The 14,228-nt window shown below is 37.1% G+C and overlaps 1 protein-coding gene across 4 annotated transcripts in view; it reads right to left on the minus strand.

The window, feature by feature from the left end:
* ATP2B1 (ATPase plasma membrane Ca2+ transporting 1) overlaps nt 1-14,228 on the minus strand; it is a 135,645-nt gene that overhangs the window by 19,636 nt on the left and 101,781 nt on the right. For all 4 annotated transcript variants that reach the window (XM_056117937.1, XM_056117942.1, XM_056117948.1 and 1 more), the window contains 3 exons: nt 9,802-9,981; nt 8,957-9,044; nt 8,513-8,619 (listed from right to left, as the gene is read on the minus strand). In XM_056117937.1, the coding sequence (XP_055973912.1) occupies nt 8,513-8,619; nt 8,957-9,044; nt 9,802-9,981 (375 nt within the window). The remainder of the gene's footprint in view (nt 1-8,512; nt 8,620-8,956; nt 9,045-9,801; nt 9,982-14,228) is intronic.

Below are 14,228 nucleotides of genomic sequence, written 5' to 3' on the forward strand. Positions count from 1 at the left end.
CCTGAAAGGATCAAAAAATTTATGGTGATATTTAACATTTATGCAAGGTGACTGTAGTTGTTTGTACGTATCTCTCACACTTTATCTCAGCAGAAATGGAACATAATGAACGAGGCACTGAGGGTAAAGCTCCTACTGGGTTCAAGGGGCCGGAGACAGAACTCACAGGGAGAGCACATGCTTCACCTATGAGCTCAAGTTCTGGCACCTCTCACAAAAAAAACTAGGTCAGAGACAGAAGTAGACGAAGGCACCACACAACGTCTTTCAAAGTTCACAAACAAATACAGTATTAAAAAATACAGTATGCCCAAGACAAAATCAGTGGAAAATGTGACAGTGCAAAAAAAGGGAAAAAAACCCTTGGGGGCTAGAATGCAAAACCAGGCATACCTTAGTTTATTGTTTTATTGAACTACACTTAGCAGATAGACCATATTTTTATAATCACTTAAGGTTTGTAGCAAACCTGCCTGAGCAAATCATTGTCACATCTTGGAAATTTCACAACATTTCAAAACTTATTATATTTATGCTGATCTAGACTTACAATCTTTAATAATGCTAAAAGGTAATCACGAAGGCTCTGGTGATGGTATTTTTTTAAAGCAATAAACACTTCTGAAAAAGCGTGTTCAAACTAAGGTACGTACATTTTTTGGTTAACTACTATGTCACTAGGCTGTAGCCATAGCACAGTGGGTAGGGCGTCTGCCTTGCATGTGGCTGACCCACGTTGGATTCCTCCGCCCTTCTCGGAGAGCCCTGCAAGCTATCGAGAGTATCCCGCCCGCACTGCAGAATCTGGCAAGCACCCTGTGACGTATTTGATATACACAAAACAGAAACAAGTCTCACAATGGAGACGGTACTGGTGTCTGCTCAAGCAAATGGATGAGCAATGGGAGGACAGTGCTACAGTGCTACTATGTCACTGAGAAACTAAAAATTTGGTGTGACTCATTTCGTTGATCCTAAGAAAGGAGAATTCTAAGTCAACACCGGGACAAGAAGAGAGGTAACCTTTTCTCCTATGAAAGCCAGATTTGGGTAGCACTGGAAGAAGGGGTAACAGTATGACTGAAAAGCGGGAATTTCGTAAAGGCATATAAACAAATACTTAAGACTAAAGTGTTTGACTAAGCAAATACTTGGACAGGTCAAACTAAAAACAGCAACGCCCTTCAACAACAGAATGATATGGATCAACAGAAATGAAGTACAGCTATAACTTGTAGCAAAAATTAGTATCATAAACACAATGATAAAAATAGAGTTAAAATAACAAATACTGACAGATCCCCGGCACTAGAAAGACAGGGTAGTGGGATGCCAGTTTCTTACGCTACACTAGTGGGTCTGTTCACTAATCTGTGATATTCCACTCAGTGAGGTTCTTATAACTTATGCACTTTTTTCTATGTATGTTCACAATAAAAAGTAAAGGCCATTTGGTGCCCAGAATTCCTTCAAAAGGAATTTATGTGATCAGTCAATTTGCCTCTAACCTGGAAGAAGGCTGACTTTTATTTACTAAACAGGGTATGAATGAGAATATCTACATGAAAAGGGACAAAATACTGTGGCCTCTAGGAGTAATATATATTGTTTAAAGTGGTTAATAGTAACTGTGCTCAATGACTGTGAAACCCAAATTACTCAGGAGTGCCCTCAAGTATATCTGAAGATTTCTTTTCTAATAATTCCAGAGAAAAGTCCTATGAACAAACACTCCAAAATTAAGGTTCCCTAAAGAAAATTACTAATTTTACTGAGTTTTTGTTTGACAAGTCCTGATAGTTCCAAGACTGCCTAGTTTATAAAGTTTATACAGGTGAATACGCAAAGACTGGTCAAGAATGGACCTGACATCTGAAGAGAGCACTCAGCTACAGAACAAAGACGAAGCCACGTGGCAAATAGGAGTATGAACTTTGCAGAGAGAGAGAGAGAGAGAAAAAAAAAACCACTTAAACAATTCAGTTTCTTTAAAAGGTGCATCAAAGAGATAATAGGATGTAAGCAACAAAGGAAACCTTTTTTTTTTTTTTTTTTGCTTTTGGGTCACATCTGGCATTGCACAGGGGGTTACTCCTGGCTCATGCACTCAGGAATCACTCCTGGCGGTACTCAGGGAACCATATGGGATGCTGGGAATTGAACCTGGGTCAGCCACATGCAAGGCAAACACTCTACTCTACCCACCATGATTTTGCTATAGCTCCAAAAGGAAAACTTTAAGATCCCCAAATCTCTTGGAAATTAAGTATATAACAAAAATAAACAATGAGAAAAATTGAAAAGTCATTTATTTTTAAAATTAAAAAAAATTAACTATTAAAGCATTCTGATTTACATAAGTGAGTTTTAGGAGTACAATGTTTCAACACCAGTCCCAGCCCCAATGTTCCCAAGTTTCCTCCCACAACCCTAGCTAGCTTCCTTGACAGCCACATTTTGAAGTTTGGTGGTTGTAGTTTGAATCTCCTGTCTGCAGTATCAGCACTGTCAATTATATATGTATATCTACACACGTACCACATACGTGCATGTATATCTACCACACCTCTGTATCACCGATGTGCTCAAGGTTCGTGCTTCCTACCTGTTACCTCAGAGAAGTTGAAGAACTATTTCTAAAAAAAAAGTAAAGTAAAAATAAAATATTTTTATGACACATAAAGAATCCAAGAAGTCCTAAATATAGGGTGGGTATTCTAGAAAGAGCAAACAGTGAAGAATGATGACTAATTTAAGACAATTTTACTCAACTGAATGAAGGACATGGGTTTTCAATATGCTCTGAGATTGTCAGCATTTCAGATAACCCCCCAAAAGGATGACTTATTGACCTTTTCTCAGATTAAAAAAAGAAGCCTTTCACGGGCTCAAGATTCAAAATAGTATGCAACTATTTTAAAGGAATGAATTCAAATTCTGAATGAAAATGATCTGGAACCTATATTTTTATACTAAGACCAAAATCAAGGGCACAGGTCAAAATGGGGATTTCAGTCACAGTTACTAAGTGTGACTCATAACTTTCTCTGACAATTATTTATTGGAAGAGATGAATGTCCTTTATGAGGGAGTACACCAAACATGACAGTGAATTCAGGCATCATCAGATAGAACATAGGAGAAGGAAATCCTCAGAGATGTGGGAAGATGAGGGCTAAGTAGCAGGTCTGGCACTCAGATCAGATTAAAGCATGTCTGAAAATCTGAAAGAGGCCTCTCTAAGAAGACGAAATTGGTGAACTTGCCAGATGTCTCAAAAATACTGAAAGAATTCGGTGATGAATTATTAAGTATACAGAAAAACTAAGCAAATAAGCAAACAGCAGCAATGGATAAGGAACATACGGAAAAGATAATATATGGAAAGGGGTCACATACGTCAGGAGAGATAGTACAGGAAATAAGGCAATTGCCTTACCAGTGTCTGACTGGTTTGATCCCCAGTACCCCCATACGATCCGGAGCACTGCCAGGAGTGATCCCTGAGCACAGAGAGAGAGAGAACTGATCCCTGAGCACTGCCTAATGTGCCCTCTTGTACCCCTGAAGTACAGGAAAACAAAAGTGTACAAGATAGCAATTACTGTAGACAGAGATCTCATCATGAAACAATATTTACAATCAAAATAAGAATTATATACTGATTTATAAAGATCATGATCTACACTGATGAAAAGAATGATAGGACAAAGTACACATGAAAGTACTTGGCAGTCGAAGTGTGCACACCTGTAAAAACATTACAATCTTTACACCATCATTAAAAACCAGCAGTCAACATTAAAAAAAAAAATAAAAAAAAAACACCTCCAAACAAACCACACTTGGGCTGGAGTGATAGTACAGAGGAAAGAATGTTTGCTTTGTAATTGGCCAACCACAGTTCAATCCCGAGCAACCCATTAGGAGCCCAGCCAGGAGTGACCCCTGAATGCAGAGCCTGAACTCTGCTGGATGTGGCCCCTATCAATCAAACCTCTCAACACCAAAACCAAAAACAAACAAACAAACAAACAAACCCACTTTATAATCACATAGAGATAAGAAGGCAAACAAGGAAAGAATCAGCAAAATAGCTGGTTTCCTTTAGTCAAAGAGTGAGTGAAATATATTGATATGAATGGGGCATCTCACTGTACTACTTGAGATTTACATGTTATTTTTTAATGCTATTGTTATGATGATGTTCAATTTCAGACTTTACTCATAAGATTGAAGGAAAAATCTTTATTAAAAAATTTAATCCCCAGCTCCTTGATTCTTTTATACTTTGGAGGTTCAACACATTTAAAACATCTAAGCCGATACATTTTTCCGCATTTAATCATATCCTGTCTTTTATAATTGCCAATTTCATCACTCCCTTGCTCAAAATCCTTCAAAATTTAAAAAGACCATTCATGAATCAGTTTATGACCACAATTTTATGAGAACTCTTGAGTAAATTCATCATTGTATGAGTATTTCTGAATGTTGTTAAGTAGACAAACCTAAGTGCTTGTACGGTTTGTATTTTACTGCATAATCAGCCACATTTTTTCTTGTGTATTCATGAGTACTCCATACATCCTAATCTTGTACCAAAAACAGTTTAGTAATAAAGTTTTGTTGTTGTTTTGGGGCTACACCTGGTGTTGCTCAGGGCTCTCTCCTGGCATGTTGGGAGACCATACTGGTACCGGAGATTAAAACAGGGTAAGCTGCTTACATGTTAGGAAAGCACCCGATCTGCCATGCTATCTTTCTGTACCTATAATAAAGAATTCCTAATACATACCTGCAGAATTTAAAATAGAAGTTTCTTGTAATGGTTACAAAGACACTCTCTTCCCATGATATTTTAGCAAAAATATATAGGCATAAAATCTGTTGACAATTATGGCTAAAACAAGTACACTTATGCTATCTGATATACCCTCTATTGGGACCACAGTTGTATGCATTATATCACTGACTGCCATCCAATTTGACTTTAAGTCCAAATAAAATCTAGTTCCAAAAGGTTTGGGAAATGTTCCATTATAAAAAGTCAAAATTCTTTATGAGCTTCTCAGTCTTGTGTGATAATGTGCAATGTCTACAAACTTGTTTTACTCTATTGAAAGCCTGCTTGAGATTATCTATAAGAAGAAAGGACAAATTCCTTATCTTAGTGTTCAAAGTGTTTTGCAGGGGATTACCCTATTAATGCCCCGTGCTCCTCATCCCATTGCCCACCAATACCATACCCTCTAACAATTATGGCAAACCACCTATAATGCACTGGGTCCCTTGACTGTATTTTTCTACATGTTCTTTCTCCTTCCATTCAAGAGGCACTTCCTTCCAGAATGTCTTTCCGGGTCAAGTGCCAGTCAGGAACTCTACTGGCTACCACTATGCTTATTTTTTTTCCTTGTGTGCTAAATCTTTAAAAGGCAGCAACTACTCACTTCTAATTCTAGGTGAGACCTAGAAAATTAAAGAGTTTCTTAATGTGTGAAAAATAAATTAATCTCTCATTAATACTAAGTTTTAAAAAAACATTATTTATATATGTAATATAATACTATTATATATATATATATATATATATATATATATATATATATATATATATATATCTGTAACCTCAGGAGCTTGTTTTCTAAAGAAATTGGAAAGGACATGATTGAATAGGGGAAAATGTCAGGCCTCCCGGCAAGCCAATATTATACTCAGAATCCTTTGATATTTCGTAAATGTAAATTTTATTTTAATGAATTTGCTAAATGGTGTCCATGATGATAGTAGAGTGTTTTAAATTGCTACTTATCCTTGAAAAATAGGAAGCTTAAAAAGAAAACATAGATAGCAATTTCTTATTATTCAATACAATTTTACTTTTCAATTTTAAGATAAATGAAAGAACTGAACAAATACACAAAGAAAATTCAAGTTTTAGAAAGAGTGCTCTCGAGACCAAATCACTAAGTATTTACTCTTTCTGTGGGTTAAAAATAAATTTAGATTTTTGATGTACTACCTTAAAAAAAGTGCACAATGAAGGCTTCGGTGCTTACAAGCAAAACAAACCAACTAGATGCTGTATTTCTGTACCATGCTTTTAGTTTGTATCATTTTCTTGGTTTATTTGCTGTAGGGCAACACTTGGTTGTGCTCAGGGCTTGCTCCTGGCCCTGCGCTCAGGCAGGTTTGGGGGACCATTTGCAATGCTGGGAACAAACTCAGGTCAGGTGCATGCAAGGCAGATGTCTTACCTGCTGTACCATCTCTCTGGCCCTAGTTTGTATTTGTATACTTTACTTTTATTTAAAGACAGATGTCTTACACTCAGTTTGAGAACTTTTTCTGGGGGTGGAGGAGGGTGGGGGTAAATTTTAAAATGTACAGTACCACAACAAGCTATGGCTCAAACAGTAGCTATTTGCCAAATATGTGAGGCCCTGGGCTTGATCCCAAGTACAACAGGCCCCTGGAGCACCACAACAATGACGAAAAAAATTACTATATATTAATGCCCTTCTGCTCAGTTGTCTAAATGAAGAAAGCAGGAAAAATCTAGCTAAATGCTCAGGAATAAAAGATTCTGTTGTCCACAGCAAAAGGAACAGTGCTCCTCCTCATTTTTTTACCTACTCTTCACAATTTCCCACCAGTGAAACCATCAATCTACCTATGGAGTCTGGGACAAGGAAGGTTGGGTTCACTGGACTGACAGCAATTTTCTCACAGGATATTAGTTTCCTATCTTTCTCATCCCTGCTTGATACGCTGACCATGGTGATAGTTCTTCTCAGTTTCTATTTTAGCAGCAAAATATGAAGGACATAAACTATGCAAATAAGGGGGCTGTAGCAATAGCACAGCAGGTAGGGTGTTTGCCTCGCATGTGGCCGACTCAGGTTTGATTTCCAGCATCCCATATGGTCCCCTGAGCACTGACAGGAGTAATTCCTGAGTGCATGAGCCAGGAGTAACCCTTGTGCATCGCTGGGTGTGACCCAAAAAATGCAAAACAACAACAACAAACCTCAAAAAAAAAAACCAAACAAACCCCAAAAACTATGCAAATAAGTATTGAGTTATAGCACTGTCCTCCAGTTGTTCATCGATTTGCTTGAGTGGGCCTAGTAACGTCTCCATTTTGAGACTTGTGTTTGGCATATTGAATACATCACGGGTAGCTTGCCAGGCTTTGCTGTGCGGATGAGAGACTCTGGGTAGCTTGCCGAGTTCTCTGAGAGGGGTGGAGGAATCGAACCCGGCTTGGCTGGGCTGGCTGTGTGCAAGGCAAACGCCCTACCGCTGTGCTATCACTCCAGCCCATTGATATACATATGTGTGTGTGTGTGTGTGTGCGCGCGTGTGTATGTACACACATTCTCTCTCTCTCTCTCTCTCTCTCTCTCTCTCTCTCTCTCTCTCTCTCCCTCTCTCTCGTCTGGTTTAGAGACAAATGGTTTTGGAATGCAAAGTGTTTCGTGTTTTATAAAGATGAGGCACAGACCATATACCACAATTCTCCCAAAGGAGACAAGCATACTCTGAAAGCACATTATTGTCTGTACAAGGGCTATGAATATTCAAATATACAGTAAATGGGTCATAAAACATTCTCACAGCAGTTTGAAATGAATTTTGCAATAAAAAGTATTTCAAATTGAGGAAAGAAGTTTCTGTCTCTATAAATTTCTGGAATTAAGAGTTTTAATTATGGATTTATATTTTCCAAAAATAAAATGTGATGAAATTAAAAATTAAATCTTCTATATTGAAACCATAAACACTTATTCCAACAGTGAAAAAAAGAAACTAGTTCAAAGATAAAACAATCTAATTTTAATCATTTAGGTAGCATATGTATTTCTACTGACTTTCCAGTAAACAATTCATAACAGTATTTTGTCTGTAATCTAAAAAAATAATGGAATTCTGAAATTTTAAAGAACCAAACCTAAGTTAAGCTAATAATTTTCAAATTATAATTTTCCAGTTTCTCTGGAGAGATGTTCTCAGATGAATGGGAGATTCTCAACTATAGTTTAATTTAAATCAATATTACTGTCCTAATTCTATCTCCTACTTAAAAGAACTATGTTCAAGTACAACGGCATTTATTTATTTTACAGGGTACAGGACAGATGTATGAACTTATAATAAATATTCAGAACTAGTCACTTATCAGATTTTATTTTATTATATCACATAAAGGTTAAGGAATAAACAAGGCATAAAAACCAGTTTACACTTATAGATTATCCTTTAAACTTTTTTTCTTTTTAATATTTTTGTAAGGGTTACCAAAGCTCCATAATGGAGATGCTCAGTGGCCACATGGTGCTGGGGATCAGATCCAACACACACACACACACACACACACACACACACACACACCCCTCCCCCCCAGCCACCTTGCCCTTGAGAGGAAATATTACAATCAACAAATTCAGTAAACAACCCATGAAACAGAAAACACAGTCAAGTACACTTAAATACTTGAAGCGCCTACCATTGCAAATCCAACATCAGCTTTCTTTAATGCTGGGCCATCATTTGTACCATCACCAGTGACAGCCACGACCTGGCGTTGTTCTGAGACAGTGCTGTCAATTATTCCTGAAATAAAAGTCAATATTAGTGCTATAAAAACACTGCCTTTAATTAACAAGGTGATTCTGCAGAATATAGACTCTGACAGGTTCTATAAACTCGAGGTTAAAATATAATTAAACAGAAAAGAGGAAACTACTGGGATACTGAGCAACGATCAGATGCAGCAACTAAGTTGACATGAGGAGCAATATCCTTTCTTTACCTGGACGACTGACAAAGCCTGAGGTACCAAAAGAAAACATGTACTCAAATTTACTGAAAAAATGATCAACCTAAAATTGAGCATTACTATTTGAGGAAGCAAAACACATCCCCTAAGAAGAAACGGAAATTTTCTCACCTTTAACCAGTGTGTGTTTGTCAGTAGGAGATGATCTTGCGAGGACTCGGAGCTTCGGCCAAATCTTGTCTATTCGTTCTTGTTCAATCTATAAATTTTTGTTGAAGTTACAACAGGCCCAAACTTTAGTCATTAGAAACTATCCTGTATATGTATCAGTGGTTCTCAAAGTAGAATTAACATTAACAGAACAGTAACAGTGAGGGTGCCTGTTAGAAACTTATTAGAAATGTAAATTCTTCAAGAAGGTTGCAGACTTATCCTAATACTCTAGGCTGAGGCCTAGAAACCTTTAACAAGCTCTCCAGGTATCACTGATCACATTCACTCTATGATCAAAGCATAAACTTCCCCACTTCGTATGAAAATGAGACTTTTTGGGTTTTTTTTTTTGGGGGGGGAGGGGGAATCACTTGGACTATGTTCAAGGGAGGACCAGGAAGTGTTGGTGTACAGGATGAAAATAATGGGGTTCCCACAGTGGAACATGGACTCCAGCCCTTTGGGCTGTGTAATTTCCAAACGTCACACAAAAACTCAGAAGTTTGAGATGTGCTAAAATATGCTTCATACCAACCTTTCCATATTATTGTCCTTTCCTCTTTCATACATCTGTAATTCTAAAATGACCCTAAATATGGAAAAAAGGCACTCACTCCCAACAAGGACAATTTTCTTCATCACTTATGCCTTTTATTTTCTAGACTGCTAGAGTTTTTCCTGTTTCTTGGGGTTACAGGCTGCATTTACTCATGTACAGTGCTTAACATTCAGCGTATATCCCCTTATGTAACTGTTCAATAAAATACCTAATATACATCTCTATATAAAAATATAACCCTTACCTCTCCTTTCTCATTTCGAATTCTTCTGTTGAAATCTTTACCTTCTAGGCATAGGAAATCTTCCCCTGGATGTAAAATACCACATTTGGTAGCAATAGCACGAGCTGTGTTAATATTATCACCTGTAACCATCCGCACAGTAATTCCAGCCCTCTGGCATTTCTTTATTGCATCTGGTACCTGGTTTACATTACAAACAAAACAAAACAAAACCTAGTATCAGGTAATTTCTAGTATGAAAGAAAATTATTATCCCCAGAGGGGGAAACATTCCACTGAACATACATGCAAATGTATATACATACACATCTCATATTTTTACAAATAATGACAACTTTTATTTGTTAAGATAATCTATTTTGAATTATTCTCCATAAACTTATTCCCTCTTTAAATTGTTTTATTTACTTTTTATTTATCTTTTTGGTTTACCAAGCGGTGTTCGGGAGGTTTGAAGGCTCCAGTGGCAAGTATCGGCCCTGTGAGCCGAGTGGTTGAGTGCAAGGACCTGAGGACTTAATGCTGCTTGGGCCTTGCAGTACCGGGGATATTTAGGCCACCCCAAACATGCCTGAGGGCCTTCACAGGTGCACCCAGCAAAGCGTAAGAGGAGCTTTAGAGAGCACCTGATAGGGAATCAGGTAGGTAGGTACTGAGGCCTGGGGCTTAACCACTGTACTATCTCTTAGCCCACATTAACGCTTTTTAAGTGTTTTTTCTCTTGACAACTGTTTGGCATCTTTTCGCTTGTTTGTCTATCTTCCGGGATTTCTTGCCTAGAGTGAAAATTTGGCACTGTTTGAGGCTATGGCTCACTCCCAGACCCCTAACTTCCCTCGTCTATTTTTGGTCTATCTCCTTTGTGCTAATAACTTGCAATCTACATCTTTCTCTGCCTCCCTGAGAACTGGATTCATAGTTCACCAGGAGAACTAGGAGACATCAGAATTCAGATACTCGAAGGAGAGAAACCATGTTTTCTGTAACAAGCCTTCTTAAACTTTTCCAACTTGGGACCAATTTTTGTCCCAAAATTCAACATGGGCAAGTGTTGCCAGAAAAACCTTGGAATCATTTTGGAGCTGATTTTGAGTTAACTTTTGATCACTGCCTGTTCAGATACCTTTTACTGCTGCCTATTTTTCATAACCTCCACATTCGTCCTGTAACCCCACGTCCCAGAGCTTAAGATGGTACATTCTAAACATCCAATCTCCTCTCTCCCTCACTCTACAGAACTTTAAGGAGTCCTGCACATTCTAACTATTATACCCCCTGCCCCCATCTCTGTTGCATGTTGCCTGAGCTTACTTGCTATCCGGGATTTTATTGTTTGTTCCTCTTTCAAAACACCTGGTACACTTGAGAACTGAATTCTTTTCTTAATATACCAAAAGACTTAAAAAATATGTGATTGCTCAACTATTATACTGTAAGTCATAAAGTTCTCAGCTTATAAAAGATTCTCAAAATTGAGCCTCTGAATGGTGTTCCAGATTTATCTTTAGTGTTTCTCCTCTATAAGCAACTTGACAAACAATCTATATTTGTTTCTGTTCTGCTGCTTCTGAGATTCCTTTGCCAAGAAAATAATTTTCTCCTCTTCTCTAAGCAGAAAACTCATCACAGTCAAACTACAACAGCACAGGGTGCAAATGCAAATACCTATAGGGCCATGGTGTCAACAAACAGAAAAACACACTGGAAAGCAAAAGACCAGAGAAAATACCTAATGGAGTTACTCAGCTCTCGCTAATTTCCAGTAGGGTGGAAAGACCATGGATGATAAACCATGATTTTGTGAGACAGCGAAATCCAAGATTCCTTTGTGATCCCTCAATATGTAATCTTTCCCCCTCCTCCTCTTTCAAGATTGAAGGTTAAATTTTGACTGCAAGTGCCGACTTGTAATTTCTATTACCGTAAATAGTTTAAATGCAATACACTTAGGAACTTTCCTGGCTCGTTTTAAATAATTTTACCATTACATTACGAATACCTCTACTATAACACATCATACACATCATAGAAGTTAACTATACAATGACTTTCACTTATATAGTATCAGTCATTAAATCGGTGCTTGATATTTGTTAACCACTGAATTAAACTTTATCTTTGGGAAAGTAGTCATATTTAGATATTTGGGGGTGTGTGTGTGCATCTTCCAGACAGGATAGTATAGGTACCAACTATCCTAGAACATGTGTGCAATTTACTTGCAGTATAAAAAAAATTTACATGGTAAAAGTACTTTCATTCACCCAGTCAACTCAATCATTCAAATCATGGCAAGGGAACATCGTATATATAGCCATACTGATACAGTGTCAAGCACTATGCCAGGTACTAAGGATGCAGAGATAAGCAAAGACACATCTTACCCAGATTACTTTGTTTTATCAGTATTTGATTTTGGAAACACTGATACATCATACACACATATATGTATATGTGTGTGTGTGTGTGTGTGAAACATCCTGATATCTCATCTGAGATAAAAATATTACCAAATTAGTCCACGTAAGCATTCACTATTTGGGTTTTATCCTGTGATCATTTGGAACAAGTGAGTAAGAGGCAGAAACTAGCCTTTGGATAAAACTATGTTGCAAATATCCTTCTTTTGTAGATAAGAAACTTCAGAAGCCAAATAAGTTGTTCAAATATGCTTATGCAATAATGCTATGTGTGTTCTAGATATCTATCTAATCAAGATTCCAGACATGAGAAAAGCAGTCTACCAAAGAGAAAATATCCACTGAGAAAGTGTTTCATATCATATTGTCTGATTTTGTGTAAAAATACCAATTTGATCTTGTAATATTGAAATTACTGTCATTTGCATGTTTTAAAAATGATAAAATTCCCCATTTAGCTCAATGGGAAAGCCCTATAATTGCCCTGTAAGTTTTCTCAAGGACAAAAGTTACAGACAACTTGTTTTAATATTACAAGAAGTCTTAATTCATAAAAATCCTTAGTTTTCCTTTTCTAAAGATTCACAAACATGGCTGTTTCATAATCCCTCCAAACTCCAAAACTTACAACTGAAGTTTATTTTGTTCTCCGATACAGCTTCTGTTCTTCTTTTACATTGGTAATATAGTCTACTGCCTATCAGCTGTGCCAATTAGAAACTGTGTGCTTGACACACATTTGGTTATCTTAGATATTTGAATAATATAAAAAAAAGTGCAAGGCCAAGATATTAATTCCTACTTGATCCACCTCCATTCATTTGAAATAACCCCTTCTTCTAAATCTTCCCTACTACAGCTGTAGTACTAAGCCATGATCATCTCTTAACAGGTAGAACTATATTAAGTTCATTAGCTCCCAGCTTTTACTCTTATCTCATAACTCATTCTTACATTGGACCTAAAACATACTATATATGTAACTATAATTATGTTTTTGTGTTGAAGATCAAACCCAGCATAATTTAAAAAGGCATTTAAAATGCAAAGCCTTACTATCCAACAAGGTTAAAGATAGCCTTTCTCCTTCTGTCCACTCACAGACACAGTGGCCTCTTTTCCATCCTTGAGACTACTAAATATTTCATTTTTGGGGGTTCTTTTTCCCTAGAATACTCCTTGGGGCTATTTACGTAGCTGGCTCACTTTCAGTCATTAGACTTGTCAGCTCAAGGGTCATATCCTCAGGCATTCTAACAAGGTCTCTTAATCATCCTCCTGTACGTATCTTTTACACTTCTAATGTACTTTTAATGGTCTTATCACCAATACCTTTTGCCATCGAAAAAGAAAGACCCACAAGAGCAGGGGCCAAGTTTACTGCACACAGAACTGACTTTTACTTGGCATACTGCTGATGCAGCTATAAGTTCTATTTGTATTCTTGAGAATATAAGTTGTAGACTACATGTACCTTGCTGTAATATTTTGAATTCCTAAACGAGTGCTTAGTACTACCAACTGAGTTCATTAGAAAAGTCACCATTTTTGGCTTTGTGCTTTTGCCTATGCTTCTGTTTTTGCTCAGAATAGTATTCAATATTATTTCTCTTGGCTCTGTTAATAACTCCTCAACCTTTAAGTCTCAGATCAGATAATGAAGACCAAAGGGAAGTTTTCTCGACTCCCCAAGTGGTTAATATAGCAAAATTGTCTGGAAGGCATATGTTCCTTCCCCCCACAAAATGGATTACATAGCTACGAGGTATCACAACTATGTTACCTTAACTCAAAATCTGTTAAAGAGCAAGATTAGACTAGAATCCATAAAATACGCTAAGGAAATCATAGGCAGAACTTTCAGGATATGAATTTCAGACATGTTTTCAATGATTTGACTCCATTGGGAAAGACAATTAAAACAAACAAACAAAAACAAATGATACTACATCAAATTAAAATATTTTCACATGGCTAAAGAATCTCTAACTTAGATGAAGAATGCCC

This window comes from Sorex fumeus, unplaced genomic scaffold (genome assembly GCF_029834395.1).
Source record: "Sorex fumeus unplaced genomic scaffold, SorFum_2.1 ptg000003l, whole genome shotgun sequence".
Taxonomy (NCBI): domain Eukaryota; kingdom Metazoa; phylum Chordata; class Mammalia; order Eulipotyphla; family Soricidae; genus Sorex; species Sorex fumeus.